General features: G+C 41.7%; 1 protein-coding gene across 8 annotated transcripts in view; it reads right to left on the reverse strand.

Moving 5' to 3' along the window:
- The window catches only part of LOC117154855 (uncharacterized), a 46,378-nt gene that overhangs the window by 4,757 nt on the left and 15,892 nt on the right, over positions 1-25,729 (reverse strand). For 6 of the 8 annotated variants that reach the window (XR_004463838.2, XM_076622637.1, XM_076622638.1 and 3 more), the window contains 8 exons: positions 16,095-16,378; positions 9,172-9,309; positions 6,378-6,445; positions 6,005-6,297; positions 4,795-5,099; positions 1,195-2,443; positions 687-867; positions 41-174 (listed from right to left, as the gene is read on the reverse strand). Coding sequence is in view for 7 of the 8 variants with exons in the window: in XM_076622637.1 (XP_076478752.1) it covers positions 41-174; positions 687-867; positions 1,195-2,443; positions 4,795-5,099; positions 6,005-6,297; positions 6,378-6,445; positions 9,172-9,309; positions 16,095-16,378 (2,652 nt within the window). In the remaining variant the exon portion in view is untranslated. Of the gene's footprint in view, positions 1-40; positions 175-686; positions 868-1,194; positions 2,444-4,794; positions 5,100-6,004; positions 6,298-6,377; positions 6,446-9,171; positions 9,310-16,094; positions 16,379-16,565; positions 16,654-17,302; positions 17,602-25,729 lie in introns of those variants that run through there. The other 2 variants (XM_076622635.1, XM_076622636.1) reach the window with 2 other exon arrangements.

Below are 25,729 nucleotides of genomic sequence, written 5' to 3' on the forward strand. Positions count from 1 at the left end.
TGAAAAATACGCGCAAAGAAGAAAATCGAACATTACTTACGATGAGAGAATTTCTTCGCAGCATCTTTTTTGGAAGTAGACGCACCACGATGCTTCGAACTACCCGGGAACCCGCTTCTTTTCTCTATAGCCTTGCTGTAATCGTTGTAATTGGGTTTCGATCCGTATGGTAAGCTACAAGGCCCACAAATACGCGACCGTTAACATTGCCAAGAATCGCATGCTAAGAGGACGGTTAAACTGGCAAAGATTAGTTATTTCGATCGGATACTCTGTCATCGTTAACGCGACTGCCGTAATCGACCAGCGAAACCAACCGACCTTTACGTACAAAAGCGTATCTCCTAGATCGAATAATCGTTTGGAACGGTAACCTTTCCGTTTCTTGGAATATTCTTTATCGCAACTACGGTTGGCGGCATCCCGAAGGATATTTTACGCGTCGAAATAGGAAGAGAAACAAAAATTCTGGTTTCCCGATAGGTTGGTTGTTCCTAAAACGAGCACACCCGTCTGCCTACGTTTGTCGACAGTTTGCGATCGGTTGGTTGCGGATCCATTTTAGCAGACCCGTATCGGTGCCCCGATGTACGCGAAGGCCAGAAATAATCGGAAGCAACCCTGGACCAGTGACCGGAAGCGACATCGGTTACGGGACGAAGAGGATCTGTTTGAAGTAGCGTTACCTCGCCGAGTATCGATTTCTCGATGTTCTGGGACTTTCATGGGGTGAAAGCGGCGGTAGAGGTGGCGTTACCGATGATACACTTTCGGACAGGGTGGAATGCGCCATCGCGGGGACGTCTCTTGGTTCTAAGATGCTTCTCAGTTCCGACTCCACTATGTCCACCCATTCGGAATCCTGTACTGTAAGTTCGAGTAAATCTACGTAATTATAAGTACAATTTTACAATCGCGACAAAACGTTTACACGCGCAGATTACGCGCAACTACGCGGTCGATTACCGATTATTCGATCGTCAGTCATATTCGTAATCATCGAGGAAACATTTGCACGACACAGATGCGGACCTATACGTATTCTACAAGTCTGACTAAAACTAGAGAAAGCTAGGATTACCTACCTTCTACCGTTTACGTGTATATATATGTATATATATATACTTTGAGATACGGTGAAATATTTATCGTGGCGACTTAACGAGACTCTAGCAAGATTGGCGAGTAACAAACCTGGGGGGTGAGTTTGGTCTTCGGGTGGTGGCCGTCTTCCGCTCGAATAAACGGCAGATCCTCTTCCCGAATCAACATTGGAGGAACTCTGTCCAGCTTTATCGTAATCCGATCCAGATCCCTGATTCTGGATTTTCAATCGACTGATACCGTGTTCCAGCTCGTCTTTCCTTGCCTCCGATTTCGCTATGCAATCCTTTGCGTATTGATTCTCCATCCTCTTCAGAGGCTCGCCGTTTCCAATTCTCGACCCGCACGAACTCCTACCCACGTCCGTTTCGATACTATCCTTCGACATTTTTCCGTTGTAATGATTCTCCTCGGCTCGTTTCTGCAACTCTTCGATTCTCTTTTGCACGCAAGTTCCTTCCGACTCCTGACTTTCCTGACCGGCGGCCACTCCTAGCTGTTCCTGTTCCCTCTTCGAACACCTAACGGCATCGTCTCTGCGAATAGCGAAGCTGGTTTCCGGCCGATACTCGTCTTTCCTTTGAGAATCGCTTCTCCTGAATTCCCCTTGTCCACGATCTTCCACCGTAATCTCGTATCTTTCTTTGTCCAACGGATCCACCGTAAGAGTTTTTAACCCGTCAACCGGATTTCTCGATTGTTCGTTAACGCAGCCAGACCTTTCGTCCTCGTACGAAAGCTGCGGCTGGGACGCCGCCTTCTCGATACCTTTCGTCGAGTTTCGTCGCTGAAACTCTGCTTCCTGGTTACTTTCGGCTTTCATATAGACTTGCGGTACACCGTACCTCGGTCGACCTTGAGCATAATGGTAATACACTTCCTGTCCGGGCAGCCTCAGCTCTTGAGCTTGTCTGGAAGTGCTCGGTAGATCGATCTGAGATCTTGACATGGTTTGTCGAGCTTGTTGGTATTGCTGATAAGACACGTTGTTCGAGAAATAGCTTTGCTGCACGTTCCTGACGCCGGCGCCGCCGCCTCCGCCTCCGCCTCCGCCGCCGCCGCCACCGCCGCTGGTTTGGCTATTTTGCTGTCCGACCAGTTGCTGCTGCTGCTGCTGCTGCTGCTGCTGCTGCTGATGCATCTGCTGGATCAGTTGTCGTTGATGCATGTTCTGTGCGTGCTGCTGCGCGAATCTCGGACTCTGATGATGGCTCTGATTCTGATGCAACAATTGTTGCGCACTCTGGAAGTTTTGATTCGACGGTTGCATCGCCGCGTTCCCCACCTGGTGCGGTTGCACGCCTAGACCATGAGGTTTCTGCATCTGCGTGCTCTGGCCCTGTTTTCCAAAATCGCTCCCGTTAATCCCGATAAATTCATCCAGCTGTCAACCTCGAGCAAATGACTAAATTAACCGACTAAATTAAACGACTAAATCGATATACGATGTTATCGTAATACGTAAATAACGATATACGTCATCGTCCAAGTACCACGAAAGCTACGTCAAAGTGAGAAAAGCAATAAGAAAGATTATAACGGAAAATCACGATATCGAACAATATCAAGGGTCACGGCAGGCGACCATAATCGATAGCCATGTCACAGAAATTTCTTGCCATTGAAATTTTCGTATCCGTTTACGCCCTCGGCATAGATAACTACTTATTTGCCTATACCTATATGTCGGAGGAGATTCGTCAATTTACTCCGGTCTCGAGCACGAAAGCAACAGGACGCGAACGCGTCCACGCTTTTTTCACTACCTCCTCCCTCTAACAGCAATTTGCATTCCCATTAATTATTTTACGTATTAATTACGAACGCCACTCGCAGCGTCCTGCTCGTTTTTCTCCAATTACTCTAATTGATCGTCTTCGATAACGCATATTATTACGACGCGTATATTATCTCAGATGTTTCACGCGGATGAGTCGCGTGAGCGCGTTTCGAGAAAAATAACGATCTATCGGAGATGCCTGTCTGCGAGTTGGTCGGGAAAACGACGGACTAAAGGACAACGGGAAAGATTCTCGCCGCTCCTTATAAAAGGAACTTATGAATGAACCAACCGACGCGACCTCTTACATCGGGATATCGATAAATTTGGAGAGTTATACGCACAGTGCATCGTGCTGTGTGTGGTCGGTTTTAGATGGCATAAATATGGAACACGTATCACGTGCACCGGCTATTTGAATAGCACGTATGTGTCGCGTTATTGCCCTTTCTGAATTTATATGAGGAGAAGGTTACCCTTACTTACGTAAAAATAACCTTTCCGCTGGTTACACCGGAAATAACCATCGGCGATTTTACCTGACGCCTGGCGCGTATCCGAAACGTTTCGATCGTTCCTTCCTCGAAACACAATTTTTGCACGGATAAGACCTTGGAAAGAGAAGCGGAGAGGCGGGAAAGCGGAGAAACGTCTGAAAATTTCATTTGCGAACAAATCGATGCGAATAAAGGCGTATTACGGGGAAATATGTTCGTTGAATATTTGAAACGTACGATCGATAACTGCTGGGAAACAAGTTGATTGCTTTGGCTGGCAATGGTCGCGGATCCAAAATACAACTACCAAACTACCATTCCAATTCGTCATTTCTCATCGTTCGCATGTTTTTATCACGAAGAATGTACGAACTTGGCCTTTGGTATATTTTAAATGACAACCTATATAATTGTTATACGTTGTACAAATAAATGAACGATTATGCGCTATGATACAAATACAAGTCCTTGAATAACGTCGCGAATCACGCGCTACAAACGTGTCAGTTACAAACTGCAATTTTTGTCGCAATGTCAAAGATTCGAAACAATTTTTCCAACATATCCTCCCCGTATTCCAGCTTTTTAATTAAGAACGGAACCCAACGAAATTTTCTCGTATTTTCTTCCTTTTTCCTTTTTTCATAGAGTCGTTATTTCGACGTGCAATAAACTCCCGTTCGCCATTTCGATATAACAGGTGTGCTTTCATATTAAAAAAAAAAAAAAAAAACATATACATCGTACGTACGCAATTTAGGAAGCGAGATAAAACATAGAAACGTGAAAATAAATGAAAATATGCGAGCGATTGAAAATAGTTCACTCGAAAACGTAACGACTTTTTCATACGTTCGATGAAACGAAATTAAAAGCTGTCAGACGACGGAACGACGTCTTTCGCTTTATTCAAAGTCGGTACTAGTCGTATTTTATAGGAAACCGGTTATTTCATTGACAGGACACGTTTGAATCTCAACACGTAAGATACATGCGACTGAATACTCGTTTGCTTTAAATATGCAATTTTTGTAATTCCGATGAATCTGTAAAACGATGGTTTACGATAATTATCGTAGCCAGTCGCTACTTAGTATCGCGGATAATCGTCGATAGTAGAGCGAAGCGTGGAGATATTTGCATCGGTGTAACACAAGTCCAACGGAATTAAATCTAATCTAAGAATTCGATAGAATTAAATTGCAAAACTAAATTCCATATTACATGGAAATCGCTGACTATACGAGTAATTTTCCGCGTAATAACTTTCACGTTTAGGTACTTCCTATGTGTACATTCGTCGATGGAACTTTCGACTCGAGCGAGCAATTTAAAGCCGTTTGAAACGAAACCAATGCTGTCTACCGGCATTGAGAAGCGATTCACAGAGCGCGGAAGTAAATCAAAGATTACCTGGTTCTGAGGGCTCTGATGAAGTCCTTGATGCAATTGCTGACTCGGCAATCCAGATGGTCCCTGAACAACGTATTCCCTCGCAACATTTTGCACCTGCTGGCCACCTGTCGCTGATTGGCCAAAACCAGGAACTTGAGTTTGATGGACCGTTTGAACTCCTCCAGGTGGAGCGTGATGCGTCACGTGAAGCTGAGCACTTTGGCCTGGTAAATTGGGTTGAATCTGTGACGTAGGCTGAAGTTGTCCAGGAAGCGGTACGTTCTGTTGATTGCTCAGGTAACTATACGAGTGCCCGTACTGACCTAAATCAGGTTCAAGCGTTAAATAAATGTCACTGTCCGTTACGTTGCGAGCGGGTTAATTTCAATTTTTACGCAGTTTCGATACCTCCCCCCCCCCGTTACATTTTACGTGTATACGCGAAGTAGCCGAGTAGTGCGAAAATGCAATTTTATTTCAAACCTGTCGTTGAAATATCAATGGAAAATAGGATATCGCCACAACTATCGTCTATCGCGTGGAATTCAAAAGGATACCGAGGATACGAAGAACATCCAATCGATCGATTTTCTACTTTCCGATTTTCAACTTGTCTTGCCTGTTTATAATTTATAGCCACCGATCTCTACATGACAAACCTAATTATATCTAATCGTACGTAAAAATCATTTAGCTGTATCGCGTGGGATGCCATCGAAGATCGATAGCGTGTTCTCAAGATTAACCCATTGCCTTACAACCAGTGATCCTCTTGCTAGTTAACTAGCAGGCTCGAAGGCGGTGCCGACAATCATACCGCCGACTACGCTCTCTTATTTCCATTTTACATTTTACATGCACGCACATGCCGTAACGCAGCACACCGAAATTGACTTTCGATGACGGATCATCTTGTATAAAGGCAAAGCGTTAATCATCGCTGCGGCAACATTGTAACGCTATGGCTTCTAGTTAATTAACAGCGAGAGGATCGTCCTGTTACTATAATATAGAATTACACCGGTGGCGTGGCTCAAGAGGCAAAATACCAAAGATACGCTGTTTAGCATCGAAGCTCCATCTTACCTCCGACTTTAATCGCAGACTACGAAATTACAAATTACCACCGTGAGAATCTCGCAATATCGTAGTACGATACGTTTCGGAAAGACAGTGTTTTTAGTGGAAATTCAGAGAGAATCAGATTTCCCGGATATAAAATACTCACCGCATGCGTTCTTTGGATATTGCTGCATATTAACAGGAGGTTCCTGTGCCCGTGGTTTCCCATAAATCCCTTCCTTCTTCTTCGCCTCCTCCTCATCGATGCTTCTGCTGGACTTTCTCAGTTCTTCCGTGACATTGTTCAAACTCGCTTCCGGTTCCGGCTCGGCATCCTTGCGACTCTGCCCGAAACGGCTCGATATCATGTCCTTGATCGTGTGATAAGTTCTCGAAATGGACTTGCTCTTGTCTTCGTCGATTTTGGTGGCCCTTGGCGCCGATGCAGCCGACGTCGACCTTCGGAGAAATTGCGATTTTATCGGGGAAAATCAATTCTCGGATTCACCGAGTGCGGCGCGATACAGGTAGATATTTACGCGTAAGATTCCGCTGGCTGATAACTCCTGGCTTGACCCTCCTGTCTCACTTCTTGCATCTGAGTGCCCTGAAAAATCGTTTACATCGTAGTTACCTCTCAAGCTCTTATCTCTCCGTGTTATCCACCTAGTCGACTAATATTTCACACTCGTGGAAATACTCGTTACACGTGGTATGAAATGAAATGAAAAATAAAAGTTAATCTAGTATTTTAAAGTATTACTTTACAAAACAGCTGCCTAGTCGCTTCAACTTATTAACCATTCCATACTCTATGTCGTTTCTTCCTTTTGTTACAAGTTCAGGCTGAATTATCATGCCTGTGATAAACAAATTAGATATCCCTTACCATTGGCATATGCTCGAACAAACAAGTCTGATCCAATTACGCGATACTCGCCGTACATACTGCAACGATGACAAACACTGGACGCTAGCAACCTAACAAATTCAATTATTCGGCACCAGGCAGTATCAATTTATCGGTAGCCATGTACGGTTGTCGAGCCTCGAGCTTCGTGCAATTAGCATCAGAGAAAAGTCATTGGCAGCCAAGGCTCGAGAGCGTCGGCGGATAAAGCGATTGAGAAGCACCTGAAACTTTTGCTACGGGACACGGACAAGCGATTAACCAGCGTGGAGACATTTTACGTAACACGCTATAAGGGAAAGTGTGCGATACGTTATTAAATCGCTCGGCTCAGTCGCTACAACTTTGGACTTTTTAACTCGGCGACAACCCGTGCAATTACTCCTTTTAACAAGGTTATCCCGACGCTCGAATAAGTTTCTCCGTATTAAAAAGCTTTTCCATTGAAATTTTTGTCCTCTGTCGCCCGTCCCTTCCGTTCTTAATCTAATTCTTCGTTCGATTGCTACAAGTAATAATTAACGTAAGCTTGATAAGAGTTGATAAGAGCAGATTATCGGTTACTCGCGAAATTTCCTACAATATACGGATTAAATATATATTGTACGTTCGCTTTTGAACATGTGTTATACGCTTGGTCTCGACGTGAAATTAAGTTATTTTTCAAATGAAAATAAGAAATTATCGATTACCGACACCGATAATCGAAAGATATCCGAACTGTTCGCCTTATCGAGTATTTCGAAACCGGCGAGGCGAAGCACACTTCTCACCGGAGGAAAGGCGTCGCGTTGGTTAGGGAAACCCTCGACGCAATCTGCCGGAATCCACCGAAAACAATTCTCCGTCGAAGAGAACAGCGGGCAGCTAATGGCAGCGTGTCCGTTTAAACCGCAGAGGGAATTTCAAAGTTGTCGGACTGAATCCTTTGGTTCTTAGGAAGGGATGTGGTTGGAATAACAACTGACACTGTCAATCAGAAGGATAGAGGAAGAGAGGGGCAGGGAAGAGAGAACAGAGCCAAGTTTCGCCCGTAGGGCTCCATCGCACGCTTCGTGCATACGAAAAAAGATTTTCTGACTTATGGTCCCTGCACAGCTGCCGTGTCGAGGATTACGCTACGCCAAATCTAACGTACGAATATAAAATGTTACGAGTGGTTCCCAATAATACGTTGGATCGGGTATATTTTCCGTTCGTCGTAAGCCGGACCTGGTTTACGCACTTGAGGACGCAGACAACAATCAGGCTTCGTGTAGGACAAAAACATCTGCTTACGTATTTCGGATGCTAACTAACACGCGCTTCGTCTTTTCGGCAAAGATCGTAAGCGCGCTTTCTTATCGTACTGGCCGCGACGATCGCAGCTGCAACAAGACATGCCTATAATCGCCTACGATACGAATTTCCTCTTAACTAGGACAGCTAGCTAGTTCTTACTAATCGTTTCCTAGCGAACGTTTATGTACGCGCATACGTACGTCATGGAACGAAGCAAGGGAAGCAGGTAATAGATTCGCAAGACGCCTACATCGTAAAAACAATAGCTCGGTTTTACGGTGAAAAGCACGCGCACATATCGCTATTTACCATGCTGATTATAGGACAAATGCCGTAACAAGGAAACGTTGAATCGCGCGAAGATCGTCGTATGACGCGATTATCCGGCACGTTAGAAACAAATGAAAGAACAAGATCGGTGGGATCGTTCGGTTCGAACCGTGTCAGCGTTTCATCGACGAATCTAAAATAAATTAAACACGCCGTCTCTGTGCCAGAACGACAAAGAAAGAACTCACATCCGTTTGTAACCTACGATCGTGGAATAGTACCTCGTAGCACGTGCATTAACGACACCTACTCGCATTTCCAGCGATTCACGTAGGTGCCCGATCGCTGTACGAGTTGCACGCGCGCGAGCCAATCGCCGGTCAATGAAAAGATTTCGTAATGATCGCGATTCGACCATCTCTGCGAATTGGCGTCCATTTGCTCCATACCTGTGCCTTCGTACGATTAACCGATGCTTTTCGAATTAGAAAAGCAGAGGGTTCGACTCGTATGCCAAAGATTCAAAACTCAAGAGGTAATGGAAGCTTTTAAAAGATATTCCGTGAAAATGAAAAACGAATCTTTTCTCTCTATCTTATAAGAGACACTGTGGCGCTAGTCATAGTTACATTTTCTGGCAATTATAAATTGTAATTAAGCGACCAACGAGCATAAAACATATCCCGCGTTTTAAACTCTGCTCGTCTTAAATCACATTGTTTCACGGTGTATGCTCTTACATATTAATAAGCTATATCGGAGTAACGTTATCGCATCTAGTGCCAACAGTCGACCACGTTACGTAAGAAATTTGACTGTTTCCAGCCAGTCCTACCAGCACGTTACGAACGTTAACAAGAGAATTAGCTTACCTCTTGAACCCAAGCCTGTTGTTTGATCGGAGCATCCGGTGCAATCGCCACTCTACCGGCAGTTCTTTGTTTGTACTCGTGTAGAATGGGAATCTTGGAATTTTTGTCTCCCGACGACAGAACAACCTCGCGTTCGATCTATAAACGAAATATGTAATTCTCATCGTTAACTCTCAATTTTATTTCTCTGTGTTCCGTGTTAATCATTCGCTTTGTCTATTTTGCCAATTTATTAGTAAATATAATCTTAACTTCGCTATTAATAATCCACCGTGAATTTAAGATACAACGATACGATTAAAGGAAATTTTCTAATACCGTAATACTGATAATTGCCTATCTGCAATATCCAAAGGATCCGATAGCGTTGGTAAATCGCGTACAATTTCACCATCGATCGTCCGAGAAATTTGTTCGTTTATATAATTTTCTCATCACCCTGTCCAGTCTGTATAGACGCGGTGTACGTTTGACGAGCGAACGAATTGCAGTTCGATTACACATTACCATAAAAACGTAGGTAGATTCGATGATAAAAAGTCGGAACGGAAGCAAGATCGACCGATGCGCGTTAAGACGACGCAATGTTTTCAACGAGGATTTCTCATCGTAAAGGTCGCGTCGCTTCTTCGGTCTCGATTTCACGCTATCTACTCGATTTTTCCAAACAACATCGAGAACAGGAGCACCGCTCGCCAATCAGCCGCTCTTTGCGTGCATATAATGCGTCTAAAAAGGGGTGTCACTGAACTAAACTCGCCTTGAAATCGCATCGCATCGCATCGCATCGCATCGCATCGCATCACATCGCAGCGTATCGCAGCGCATCGCAGCGCAGCGCATCGGTCAGAAGAAAGCAAGCGTGATAAAAACGAGAGAGCTATTGCAACAGACAATGAACACGCCTAATCAACACCGTTCGATAGCGTGCGCTGTTTACGAACAATTTTCTGTGCATGCTTCCGCATGATTTTCTGTAGTATAATTTGCTACGAAACGAACAAAGAAAAGAAAGGAGAAATAAAGAGAACAGGAAAATTCTCGGTAAGTTCGTTGCCCGTGAAACGAGTTCACCGTTACGTATGTATGTGAAACTGTTCCTCTTGCATCGTCTTACATTCTTGTTAGACAAGTATTTTCTGAAATTTCTCGCCTCTCATCTCTCTAAAATATGTGTCGTAGTAAAGTATGTACGATACTCTGGAATTTTATTGGAATAAAATTAATATTTAAGATTTTGGAATAAAATAAATATTTGATATTTACCAGTTCGTTAAGTTACAGTTACACGAGTAATCAAAATATTACTGTACAACACGATCACTGCGTTTAATTAGCTGCAGCATGGCGGTTTCACGGAGAGCAGCTACCGAGAGAAACTCGACGGGACGGGACGAGACGAGACGAGACGAGACGAGACGAGACGAGACGAGACGAGACGAGACGAGACGCGACGAGACGAGACGAGACGAGAATTTCCAAGTCACGAAAGATCGGCTGAATAATTCGCAAACAGTTAAATGCGCGGAATACATAACACGATTGTCGGCGGGTACGACAAAGGTGCCAAAGACAAGTTCGCCAAGTGACGAAAATAGCGAATTTGCGTAGAAGTAGGATGTCGTCACCGACAATTGTTCCGATTTGTTCTCGCTTCGCGAGGCCGATCCACGGGGAAAAGTGATGTATCTAAACGGCTATCGCAACCCCCTTCCCAACTTCCGGTAAACGGTACGCAAGTATGATGCTCGCTTTGTCTGGCTGGAGAATCTCTGAGAATTTTCCCAAGAACGTAACGAACGTACTTACAACGAACTGTTACCGAAGATTTCACCCAACATCTTCTGCGCAATGCGTAAGTAGAATGTGGAACATACGTGTTAGCGACGGTATCTTGTCAAGTCCGAGACGACGGCAATTAATCCGATGCTATTTTGCTTTCTACCGGAAAGGTAGAGACGAATTTCTGGGACGAAACGATGCGCTATGGCGTTAAAGATTAGCCATTTGGTTCCTTTTTAATCACCTTCGTCTCACGACCATCTGTATGGTATTTCTTCAAATAGGCTGGTTTTCGCAAGCTTTTAGTAGCTTCGTAGTAGCTTTGCCTTTCGCCGCAATAACTAGATCGTTGTTAACTAGTATCGTTTCGCGATATTAATTTTAAATCGTTATCGATTCTCTTTCTTTCTCTTTCTCTTTCTCTTTCTTACGATTATCATTTACCACTCTCCTTCCTCTGTTTCCAATTAACAAGACGAATAAGTTGTACTTGAGTGGACGCACTATGACGGATCACCTGAGATGTTATCCAAGATACGGTATAACGTGTTATATTAAACGTATACCGAAAATACGATAGTACAGGAAACATACAAGCAGGCAATAAATTACGCTACAGTGACTTTCACTTTCCTCGAAACACCAGAATAGTTGGAAAATAGATATCTAATCGAAGGAAAATTGATTCAAAATCGTAGCTACGCTACGTTTCAATGGTAATCTTGATTTTCTAACAAACAACGAGTAAAACGCGCGACCCTGTAAAGACTGCTCGGAAGAAAAATATTTAACTCGTTTGTAGCATGGGATTAACGAGGATCGAAAAGAAGAACGATAGAAAACAAAGTGAAGAAACATATATATGGTTTCTCGTGAGTTGACCAACGAAAGTGAAAGGAAGGAAAGAGGGGATGGGATAAAGAAACGACGATGGAATATATGTGGGTAAGAAAATAAGATATCAAACTAGTAAGATTTAGGTTGTTGACGTTGACATTTTGACATCGTAATACATTTTAACGTCCAATTTAGACTCCTTTCGATTTATTTCGTCCGAAATATTATTTCGATATCGTTACACGCCGACTTGACACGGATGACAAGCGTGACAACGATATTTATTAACGACCGCTAAAGTTGTAAAGAAATTTTAGAAAGTGTATCGTAACGTAGAACGCTGTGTCATGAAATTAAGCGAAATTGGTATAAAAAAGGGAGCTCAAAATATCTCTACGCATATTTCTATCGTGAGATAAACGCGTTCGTTTTTACGAGATTGTCTTTGATGGTTGTCTTTAATTGATCAAGTAATTAACGAATGTAATTAATGTAATTTATTAACGAATACTACGTATCACGAGAGATACAACAAAAACATTTCGTTTTTCAACGATATTTCACATTTTACGTTAGAAAACTCTAATTATCGAAACAAATGTACAAACTTGCGTGTCCGAGCACTAGTAAGTTGCAAGCAAGTTTATAACGAATAATCTTATATAAAAAGCGTTATCCGCAATTTGTTTCAGCCGATAAGTTAACGAGGCAAATAAATCGTCGCGACAACATTACATTTATGCGAAACAAACGAGTATATTATATCGTAAGACAAATTTCAAACACGATAGTAGAATTCGTCTTGTAGCAAAATCATTTTATACGTCTAAGCGAACACAGAAATTTCTAAGGCACTTGTCAAGTTTTTCTCAAGTTTTATTTACGTATCTTATTTGTCCCTTTCTCTATCTTATTTATTTATCTTCTTGTCTCTTAGGATTACAAATACGTAAGATTGTATTATATCTTTCTTTTTAATAACAATTTTAGTATAACATTGAATCCAGCAAACAAAAACAATGCTTGATAATTTTTTACCATGATAATTACCATGATAATTTTTTGCATTTTTTAAAGTTAATTGTTTACCGTGCCCTTAGCGACTTGTACATTTCTTGAAAATAAAAAATACGAAATAAAAAGTGTGGATAAGAAAATTTAAAAGGATAATCTCGTAATTACTCAAAGTGCAAATTCATCGAAACGGATGAAGCCGCGTTACTGTTCGACTGGCTGTTCTAGTATGGAACTGCTAACGGAATCGTCGAATTAACGAACGTACGATCTGATTTTCATTACCCTTGATGCCAGCAGCCAGCAGACATCGTGGACAAGCATTCGGTTCCGAACGAGTCATCGCGCATGTTCCCATGTTCGTTCAATTTGCAAAGAAAACTCGTCCATTTTCTCACACGCACGATCCCGTAAGGATCCAGCAGCAGGCAAAGCCGTTGCTTATCCTCAGAGGAAAAAAAGAACCGAGATTGAAGTTGATATCAGAGGAGAAATGGAGCATTGAACAAGGTAGAAGGGGAAGGAAGGCAGCGGGCAGAATAAAATGCTTTCATTCCTGCTGAAAGGAGAATGTCAAAGCGCTCTTAAGAGCGTCTCTTTGATATACTTCTACACAATCACCGCGGAACATCAAGGAGGATATTAAATTCACACGTTTTGCTTGTGTTCCTCCCTTATGGAATTTAATACCTGCCCTGTTATTACGGTCCGTTTGATAAAATTTATTTGCAAAGCATCGCGCGCCGCGATAAAGCCCGGCCATCCAAACAATGGCGCTTTCCTTGCCAAAAGAATAGCAACTCGAGTTAAGAGGAAAGCGATTCCGCGGCATTTCCGACAAAACTTCCAGATAAAACCAATCGAAAGCACGACAATCAGCTTTCCTCGTAGTTCAAATAATCGATCGTTTCCATCAAAATTATTTTCTAAGAACTAGAACGAAGGATAGGATGGATTACGTTATATCTGACGAACTGGCATCCAACATCTCGACTACGCAATTGTAACATCCAACGTACAACGTATCTCTTTAGTCGATGATTTATCACTTTGACAAATGGAATCCGTTGGTCATCGAATAATGTAAATTTCTGCCTAACAAGCCCGCTGTTACCCTTTTTCTGGCAATCGCTAAGTTCCAAGTTCCGATATAGCGTCGTACAGTTCACGACTGTAATAAACGACTGTAATAAAGACGAGAGAATAAAAATGGCGTAATTTTGATACTTATTCTACGTTTTAACGTTGCGGAATGGTATCCTGGTTATGTAGCACAAGCGGTTCTTTCTCAATGAGATTAAAGTCAAGTTTAACGAGTTTAATCTTCGCTCTATATCGATACTATTATCCTACCGTTAACATTACTTTATCTTTTCCGAATGCGCGTATGTTTGACAAATTAAACAAATTATCGAAATTTCTGTTGGAAAAAAAGAAGACCGATTAATACGAACGAATTAAACTGTTATTTGAGAATCGATGTCGTATCAATAGAAATATCGAAATATCATGTAGTAATCATGAGATATCTTCGTGTAATATATTTCTGCGCGAAACAATAACGAAAGAGTTGTTAACAAGAAATTAATTCTTTCAACAATTTTCCTATCGTTGTTCTTTTACGAGCTTTCTATTACGTTCTACACGTAATATAAATTACGTCTTTTGTTTCACTCGTACCTACTGTTATTCAAATGTTCCACCGAAATGCGAAATTAACCATCTCCGTTTTACGAGAGAAAGTTAATAACGGTTAATTACTTATTACCATACAATCAAGAACAGAACGGGAAGATCATTATCACCAAACAAAGCACGATAATTTAATATACGAATCGAATGTGCAGCATTGTATCGTTTCTAACAAACTGTAAACATTTCTTCGAATTACTCGAATATATCGCGTCGATTACAAGTGCTAGATATTTCTCAGCAATTCTTTTCTTTACCCTTTAGATCGCGTTGTTCTTTGTCTATCGATAACGCCGAGAAGAGACCGAGTTACTCATACAATTATATTATCCTTATACCGAATACCGAATATGGGTAAATATAGTCGATGACGGTTTAAACCACGTTTAAGAATAAATAAAAAAAGATGGTTCATTGTCGAAAAAAATAAATTTCTAAATGTATCGTACGCGTGCACCAGACCACGTGTTTCCTAATCGAACACGTTTAAACTTTGTTCTCTTGAAAACGAGAACTTTATACATTTTTCATTTATTTTCGCATACATATATAAGAAGCCGCTGTCGATTATTTACTCGTAGCATAGTCGGTACTTGGGCAAGTTAAAGCATACTTTACTACGATTACCACCCTATCCTGTAGTGGTAAACTTGTCGTATACGTATGCGCGCTATATACATATATGTACACATGTCGGATCGACAAGCATCTATTCAGCGTGTAAGCAAAGTAGGTACTTACTCGTTTCGTCCCAACAAACGTTCGACCCAAAGGTGACAGGTGTCGAAACTGAGCGTCGTGCGTGAATACGATTGCCACTTGGATTCGTAAAAACGATTCTAAACGAGATGCGGCCTTGGATATGCCGTCGGAAGAGAAAAACGCAATTAAAGGGACACTCGCACGCTGGCTTACTCGTTGCTGGCAGTAGCAGCAGCAGCAACAGCAGCAGCAGCACAGCAACGTCCGAAGAAGAGGTACAAGAAGAAGGCTAGAAAGTCGACGGTGGAGACCATACCGAATAAAGCGCTACGCCTTGACTTCTAACCGTGGCGTTTCCTTTTTTCATCGACTCGCAAGTCAAAGTCCACGACTGGAATCGCCATATTCAGTCTGTTACACCTCGAAACTCGTCGCGTTATCGGTGTTTGTAAAAATTCACCGGCACGCCTATGCGCTGCGTGTCTATAACAAAAGTCTCCAGCCCGCGACCACTTCTATATGCCATGCGTGTATAGAAGCGTAACAGTGCTCTACTATCTACGTATATACGTATATACATAATACATATGTACCATCCACGTTCCAGTGCACAATCGGTGAACATAGGTAGGTTTTTCGCGCACGTGGAATTAATGCACGCGTCGTTAATATGCATCGTTAATTAACGCGCGACCACTGTCCGTGACGTGGTTGCATCGCACGGAACCACCCGTATTCTACGTTATTCTTCCTATGCTCGTGTTATTTTTACATGGCCGTTGGTCTTGTTCTCTTCGCCGAACGAACCTCTTCGTTGGTTGTTCAAAACGCTGTCGCAAATTAATCACAACTATAATAGAACAGGTACATATCCGAATGGCCTGAAACAAACTTACTGGAAATTTGCTGCTGTGAGTCTGCAAGTTAGCTGCCTGTTGAGTCTGATTCGAGCTCTGTTCCTCCCCGTAGAGCGGTGGCATCCTGTATTCGGGTGCAGGATTCTGCCCGGAACTTCGAACCTGGTTGTCGTCTAACGTGACGTTCCTTTCTATAGCGGAAATCGGCCGCGACGATTGCTCCACTACCGTCTGCACTCTGCTGCTCTCCTGCCCATTCTGATTCTTTTGATTGTTCGGCACCGGTTTCGGTGGTGGTACAGGCTTGTAAAGTCCCTCCTCATCTGAAACACGTAAACACGATACGTTTGTTTTGGTTGAGTCGAATCGAATCTCGTGGATTCAAGGGTTACCGAAAGTAAAGTCAATGGAAGGACGTAAAAGTTAGACAAAATTGTCACGCGTCTGAAAAAAAGTCTCCGAAACATTCAACCTCTAAATAGCATTAATTCCTGATAAAAGAGTAATTACGATTAAACGGATGTTGAGCTGCGCGTAAAGTTCCATTTAGTTGGAGCAAAGTTCCACGTATCCACACCATAGAGAAATGAATTCGCGTTGGGTGTCGTCTTCTCTTCTAGCAAATTTATCGGCATTATCGTAACCGAGTTAATCTATGTTTCTTCATTTAAACTTCATCGTGTTTCCGTGCTGCGCTTCGTTGTATCGGAAATCACCATGTAGGTACGTTTACCTTTATATATATTTTCGTGAAATGTTCGCGTTAATTTTCAAATTGTCGTTTAACATACCGTTACCTCTTCTTTTCTTTTCAATTTCTTCGACTTGAAACGATATTCTATTTACCTTTTCGCACTTGATTAATCGCAGTATAAATTACACGCACGACTTACGCACAGAGTATAACGTTGCACGCGTTTAATATATTAGAATTTAATATATTTAATATACAAAAAAAAAGACTTATAGAAGATAGAAATAGAAAGAACTGAAAAAGACTGTTTCACTATATGCAAATCTTTTCGTCTTTTACCAGGGAATGTTACGGGCGTAAATCGTCGCGATAATACTTTTCACGGTATTTGACAAATTATTCAGTAAGAAAATCGAACATCGATTATCTCGTAACGTATAACGTTGCGGGTAGCTTCTATGTAGCGCGTTTACACACACGTCGCGCAGATCGAGAATTCCGACTGCCATTCGAGGGACGCTAGACACGCGTGATTTGACCGTGGTTTCTATACCTTGATTTTGGTTTTGTCGCCTCAGACGATTCTCCTGCTTAACTCTGCGAACCGTAGTGGCCATCGCGTGTTGGCTGACCATTTCTGAGGTATGCTGTCGCGAATGCACCAAGAGCCTCTCCTACACCTTTTACGAACACCTCGCGAATACCTTCTACACCGAAGGAACAACCTGTCATCACTAGCTGGCAAATTCCAAGTCGAACGATGCGTTCGTAGCGTTTTAATCGAGAAACACGCGTAACACGCGAGTGAAAGTGTGCTCGTTGTATCTCGTTTCGCTGGAAACGCTGAAAATGCTGAAAATCAACGGCCAACCATGAAACTGGCCTCCGAAACGGGATTTTATCCGTAATTACGATTAAACGGTTAATTCCTTCGTTCTCGTAATAGAAGGCCGATTTTATCGTCGTTCGAATTAACTAAACCAACGAGTTTCGTGTTCGCAAAAGACGCGTGTCGCAAGCCATCCAAGTTTCCATCATAATTACACTCTCGTCGAATCGTACGTTCCACGATGAAGAAAACGCACACGAGCAACGTCGTGATCGCGTCCGTTTCCTTCGCTGTCGAAAATGTTCCACCGTAGCTCGACAGAGTCTCGTAACAACGGTACATATAGTTTTATTTCACGATATTTCGCTCGAATCTCCACTTTTCTCGAAAGAAAACTTGCCACTTTTCCACGTAAAACGTTTACCACCCGAATAAACGTTCGCGTTGAATTATGAACCGTTCAGGCGGACGAATTATTAAAATCACGCGTTTCGTTTAAAATTCCGGCAACCGACGCCACCCGGTGCTTCGTTCGACTATAATTATCGTAGTCTTCCATTTCGAAACACACGTCTACACAGTACGCATCGTTTTTCCGCTTTCTCTTAAAAAATCACCATCTTCCAACTCCAACGTATCTTTCAACGTGCTACGACTCGGATCATCTTCGAAGCCGAACATCGTTTCGCTCGTTCGTTCTTCGCAAGGATACCAAGAACGTTCATCACCGATATTCGTCGACTCGATCTTCTCCTCTTTCGCGTTTCTTCGAAGTAGTCGCATCGATGCCGACCGATTCGTCGCGAGTTTCTACGAAATCGAAAGAAACGCCAGGGCACATCTTTCAGCCCGGTATCACCGTCGCGTCCGACACCGATGTGGCCGAAAGGGGATTTGCTCGTCGATCGATACACGACGAGAGGAAGGATGCGATCGTACGTCGAGCGAACGTATTTTCTACGGTAGTTCGAGTTTGTTCCGTGCACGCGCGAGTCGCGAGCGGGAATGCTGCGTGCCCGGCGAAAGAAACGGATTTTCCACGCGAGCGGAACTCCGATCTACGCTCGGCCCTTCTTAGACGCACTGAAACGACTCAAACTTTCCATTGAGTGAACGTCTGGTTCCGCCGTTCTGACTTCACTTCCGGTATCGTCCCACCACTACGAATGAGAAATCGTTATAGACACCGGTGGGAGAACGATCTATAGGGGAAAGAGACGGTCGTTAGAGGAAAAGGTACGAGCGATCATAGAGAAAGATGGAGAAAGATAGAGAAAGATAGAGAAAGAGGGATGAAGAGAGAAGGGTACGATGGTGAAAAGGAGAGAAGAAGGACAGACGTTCGGATAATTTATTCCGCGTCCATACGCAGACGGACTCCGTGGCGTGCGTCCGACGAATATCAAGCTGCTCGTTGGTACTGCCACTGGCTGCTCGATCTCTCCGATCTCCGATAGTCGATGCCGATTGTCGCGACACTCCTCCGTTCCTACACTTTCCTTCGCTTTACATATCGGATTGCTGACGACGCTCTCTTTGTATAGTTCGTATCCGTCACTCATTCTTTCTCATTCTTTCTCATTCTTTCTCATTCTTTCTCATTCTTTCTCATTCTTTCTCATTCTTTCCCATTCTTTCTCGTTCTTCCGCCCTGCGATCATTCGATACCTTAACGTACGAAAAGTGCCACCCTACAATTTCCCGCGCCCTGCGATAAATTATCTTCTTTCCATTTCACGTTTTTACGCAATTTCTAAAGCTACACTCCAATCGATAAATTTATTTGTACGCCGTAAAACGACGCCATATTCATAATTTTATAAAATACGACTTATTAAGAGCGGATTACGTCTGACACCCGGTATATAAAAGCTGCAAAACGTTTCACTCATCGACACAGCTGCGTATACCAACACCGTGGAAAGTGCTCGAAAACTAGCGAAGAAGAAAAAGTGGGAACGTCGCGAAAGAAAGTGATAAACGAAAGATAATTTAACTTGTCAATGGCAATGCGAATAACTGGCAAGAAACGAACATCTATCGTAGGAACACGATCGCAATATCACGGATCGAGTCTGTATCTGTTCCGACTACTAGCTTGTTTTTCACGTTTCTTTGAGCTATTCTGCCTTCCTATTAACATAGTTTATGTCTTATTACCATGTTATCTACGCGCTGAACGACCCATGAATTGGATCAAATAGCAACCTCGTGTATTTCTAACGATTCCTTAGATCAGGTCGTTAGAGATTAAATTTCTCTACTTTTTAGAACGACAGTGTATAGGTTACCTGCGACATAATATTTTTCGAAATAATTCCAAGATATACGGAAGGGCCAACGATTAAGGGTATAAAGAATTAATCCGTTTGATCGCAGACTTGCACCTCTTGGTTTCAAATCGTCTCAATTACGTATTGCTTCTTTCGAAACTGAATAACCATTGAAATTGGTGGAGCTAGCCACGACGGACAGTAGTATGTATCTACATATGGTTACATATGGAGTAGCCTGTTCTCTTGTCTTCGTTTTTCCTTCTTTTTTCCGCCACTCGGTTTAAACTTGTTCTCCGCGATGCGCGTACCAACCGACTGTGTGGTCTCCTCGCGAGAAACATCGGCAATATGTGGAATCGTATATAATTGCGCGCACGCCGTGTAACCACGGTTTCCACAGGTAGGCATTCGACCCAAGTTTCCGCCAGCGACCAGCGACCAGCCACTTTCGATCCTCTTTTCGGCGATTTAGGCGCGCGAAAGGCTCCCTTCCATAAATCCGAGTGTTCCATATACGTGCCTCGTTTCAACGTGCTTCTAAAGATATTCGTTCGTACGCGCATCCAAATAAACAAATATACATATAGTCAGTGTGTTCGTACACCATTTAAAACGGAGTAACTTCTTTCAAATTGGATCAAACTGTTTGAGACTTTTCGACAAGTTAGGAAAATTAATCTGCCGTCTATCGGATGACGCGTAAACGGTTTTTTGACAAGATTTCACACGACCGAATCGCAAACCAAATGCTAAAGATCTTTACTACTTTTTTATCCGAGCTATAAAAACAACTCGAGTTTGATCTAATTCGTAAAAACGTTATTTTGTTTCGAGGGTGTACGAATGTTTTTTTTTTTACACCAAATCCACCTATAACGGCCGACAACACAACAGTCGGTCCTCCAACGATAAGACGTAGCTAAAATGCGTAGTTAAAATTATTTTAACGATATCATAGTCTTTCTATTTTCTGTGTATCGAACATTCACGTACATAGAACATATTTTTCATGTCGATACTTATCAAGATACATCTTATTCGTTAAAGATCGATTATTCAGCAAGGTGGGTATCGCCTACTAAAACTGGTTGTATCATTTTCCTTTCTTTTTGTAATCCAACCTCTGTTGAAACTGGATCTGCAAGTATTTACTATTACTAAGAAGAGCACCATAAAACTAATAGTTTTCTTCTAAACCTCTCTTGCGTCGATTACTCGCGTCGATATTTCCTGTTTTGGTCATCGAACGACGAAAGATTCGATAAACTACTTTGCTACCGATAACGATAAATTATGATACACATAGACACACATGTTACAAACTTTCTCCGGATAACATTGCTCTTTCGAGACTCTAAGCCATGTTCTAAAACATGCCGAGTCGTTCGACTCATCGTCGATCTTCTTGCCGGGAGGTTCATCAGCTCCGCCACTTTGTGACCCGTTCCTTTTGAAACGTCCGTATCACCCTACACGCCACCTAGACGCCGGTATCATCGGTCGTCGATTTAAGAAGATATCGAATTTGCCGCCAAATCTAAACTCGTGACTATCGGTAGCCTGATGGTTCTCGAGAGTTTGAAAGGTCTCGACACGTGTCGTTACTCGCTACCTCTATAGAATACGGCATGGCATTAACGCGTGTATCCGTTGCTCGTATCGTCCACCGTGTATTCTTACGTATTATCCAACATATTCACCTATCGATCGATTTCATTTTCCAAATTTGAAATTATTTCCACTTCGCTGCTAATTCGCATATATACGTTTCCATTAATTACTTCGTTTAGTTTACGCCCTGATCTACGTATTTCGTCTGCGTTACAGGAACATCACGAAGCCGTATCGAACGCCTTCGAGACTTCTCATCTTGAACGTTAGCATATCCGATCCTAACGAAATCCTGCCAAACTATGCAATTTTTATAATAAAAACATCTCGTCTCATTTCGACGATTCTTTTTATCCCTGATTTTTTCCATTATCGCGTCTGCCTATTCTCACACAGAGTCGCGACACATCCATTTCACGTGGGAAAGAATCAACACATCGCATCGCATCGAAATGCCATTTGACGCTTCTCTAGGAGCGAATAAAGGTCGCCTCACATTACACGTAGCTACATTGTCATGTTGTCTTTGTCACTGTGGCAAGCACCTACATGAACGCAAAGAGAATCGTCGATTAGCCGTGACGATTGTCACGTAAAAAATATATTTCTCGAAAACGCTTGACCTTTCATGACGGTGCGCGTAGTGTGAATCCACCCTAACGTTGAGTGTAACGCGACGTTATCGAGACCCTCATCGGTTTCCAATGCCGCGTTCCTCCGCGTCTGCGACGTCCACCGCCTAAGAAGAATCTTTCTATGAGGCGTGCTCGAGAAACAATCGTTCTTTAACTCACTCTTGATAGACACAGGCTATCGATTCGATAGCCTTTCTCTCAAACGACGTTATATATTATACATGTTATATTCGAATAATATTACATATACACATATGGTATACATTCGTATACTTACGATTATTTGATTCAAGATTATTTAAAAATATATACGCACAACCCGATACAGATAGATGATTGTGCTATTTCGTTTAAAGTTCATTTCCGTCGAGTTAAATCAGTTAAATCGTAATTAGATCATATCTTTATATATTCGTTATATAATTACAGATACTCGTTATTCGAAAACTACATTCCCGGGAAATCTTCAAATTTCGTACACACATAATACAAGATTAAACATGAAAAATCCAGCGACGTGATATCGCGCATTAGATATTCGTAAAATGTTCGACATACTCGTTTATACGTGTAACTGTTTGATCGACTTACTTAGAAAACTGGTTCAAGTACATTGTTCGAATGTCAGTAGGAACAGACTTACGATCGAGTGAAAAACATAAAGATAACCGTTACGCAACGATGGAACAGTTTTACAGCTATTTCTTTAATACTTGCGTATGATGCAAAAATAGTTTATGTTCGATAAAATGCAAATGCTATGTATGGTCGAATGAAATGCAAGTACGTATGTACCGTACTCGTCGCGAGCCTATCTTTCTACACCTTACTTATATCTTCTATTGCATTTATATTTAGCTACATATGTAATGGGTAATGCGGGTAATTACAAGTGGGTAATGCGCAACTACTGTTCACATATTATAAAATAGACCTGATACTTGTTTCCTATATAATCGGGCATTTTTTAAATTATAAATAATCGAACAACCATATCGATTTACTGTCTTTTAGACTCTTCGCTATGCCGAATTCTATATCGATTCGTTGTCAATAAATAATGCCTGAATCTTCAAAATATACTGGTTTATATAATATATATAAAATATATTGGTTATACAGCCAATATTAAATCGGCCTCCGTAAATAAAACGAACTACCGGAACGTGTCAAGCAGCGATGCATATCGCGAAAGAACCAGATGAAAAGGTTCGAAGGCCCAGCAAATTTGACGGTATGTTCTTCCTGTTAGGTCGAAGAAAATTAAGTGGTCGAGAAAAGAGAGTGTCGTTGACAGTGGATGACGTACGTAAGTAGTACATACATACATTTACGTACTACGCGAGGTGCCCGTGAGAAAATACGTTGAGGAAGAGAAGTCTAGGAAGACGGTAGGTGGGTCGAAAACAACCAAAGACTAGAGCCGAGCACGAGGAGACCACTTAAGGAGCTCAACCATGCGTGCTTCCCCGTACTCGCGAGCGTTACAGGTGAGCCGAAGTAACCACGAAACGAATCTTCTTCGAGCGTACAACAACGAGAAAATGGATAAAAAAAAAAAAAAAGAGACGGACAACACCAGAAAGAGTAAACAATAGATCCATGTACCGTTTAAAACTTGCATTTCCATTCGCTGACTTTTTAAACATTCAACATTCACGATTTCAATTCGTTCGATGCGTCGTTACAGAACTTTGATATTTCGATTCGTTTTACTAAACTCCATATTTGGTGTACCTTTTGCAGATTTCAATGAACACGTAGAAATCAAATATTCTTAATATTGTATATTACGTTCGATTTGTATCAGTAATATACATACGTATGTATATAATTAAATGAAAATATATAAACAACGCAATTGACTTTAAACCACTAAGTTGTACGTTTGATTTTAATTCAATCCTAACTATTTTTAATATCGTGTGTTCGCATATACGTATACGAAGAAAAGGACACGACCTCCAGAACCAACAACGTATAACGTTAGGTTAAAAGGGATGTTTTCTGACGGTGACCTGCGAGAAGGCACGTCCAGCCGAATCTTTCCGACGTAAGAAGATATTCGTCGACGGAAATTTATCGAATTTATCGAGAAAACTGGCGGAACGTAATATTGCACGAGGTTGTTAATTACCTAACAATAAGACGTTAAATACGAATTCTTAATATTTCTACAGAACGATTGGTAAACCTTTTACGTGCAAGTTAGTTGCAACTGGCAACGAAGCGAATCTTATGCCCGTCTTCGAAATAGCAAGAAAAACACGTAAAGTGGAAATGTAAGAATTCTTTTGGTGAAATTTTATCGTCTTGCGTAGAATACGTATATCGCCAAATATTTCGATCCTTCCTGTTAACTAATGTTCCAAAAATCGGTATCTGCGTCAATTAGAGGTTTACGTAAGAGGATTACTCGGTTAATAACTACTTGGTTAATAATCATAGAATAAAAGTTAGTAACTTTTAATTAGCATAATGTAAAAGGAGGATGTTGTAACGAAGTTTAGTATTTCAGTCGTTCTGTCATCGAAATATTCTCTGTATATTCCTAGTATTTTTTCATATGCTAACTGTGCTAATCGAATCCTAGAGGAATCTGTAAGTGTTAAATTAGCGACAATGTGGTTAAGTATCATGAAATTCTAGTGTCATTAGCAAACACACGTTGCACGTATCTTTGCACATCAGTACGTAAAGCATTATTGCCTTTCCACGTTCATGTATACATACATTACCAAACGAGCTTCGGCAACCACCTATGAAATTCCCGTTCACTTCGCACTTTCATATTTTTACCTTCTACGTTTTGTAAATTTCGCGCAATTCGTTACAACATCTACGAAGAGACGCGCGTACGGGGAATTATTGTCCGGGAAAGCTGTAAATTTTCCAATAAAACATAGCCACGTTAGACTTACTACGCTCATCGTCACTTTATCGTAATAAATGTACAACGTTCGTACGAGTAGAACATTTTCGTCCCGCGATAAACATCTTTTTACCTCGATTTGAAAAAATACCTATTATTAAACAAATTCAATTACGCGATGTAAATTGTTCGCATAGTAGGTATAGTTTACGATTGCAAAGTGGTACAAGTTACTGAAAGTAACAAAACTCAAGGTGTCTGTTATTATCCTCTTGCACTATACTTGCAAGTCATACTTTTGGCATTTTAACTACATAATTATATTCGAGGTCGATCGATCGTTCTCGTGCAAGTAGCGATATTTGAAATTATGCTCGAAAGCCAGAAGTGGTTCTCTGACACCTTATATTAAGTACAACCTAATATGCATTTTGGTCGCATCAAAAAGAATATCTCATCATCAGCGACCTTGAGTCGCAATCGATGAACGAACATTATTCCGCGCAAGTTCGATTTCCATTTAACTTCTTCTTCCACTGGCACGTTACTCGTTGACAAACAAAAATGTCGAAACCATCGAAAAACACAAAAATTCCTTTTGCTTCGCGTACTTTTTGTATTCCTAATTAGACCGAGTAACTCGAAGAAAATTTCTCGACAATGGTTACACGATGAAAGACGAGAGCAACACTGGTACAACATACGATAAACGATAAGAAGCAATAAAACAAAAAAATGATATTTGTACTTCGAGTGT

The sequence above is a fragment of the Bombus vancouverensis genome, chromosome 11, assembly GCF_051014615.1.
Source record: "Bombus vancouverensis nearcticus chromosome 11, iyBomVanc1_principal, whole genome shotgun sequence".
Classification (NCBI taxonomy): Eukaryota; Metazoa; Arthropoda; class Insecta; order Hymenoptera; family Apidae; genus Bombus; species Bombus vancouverensis.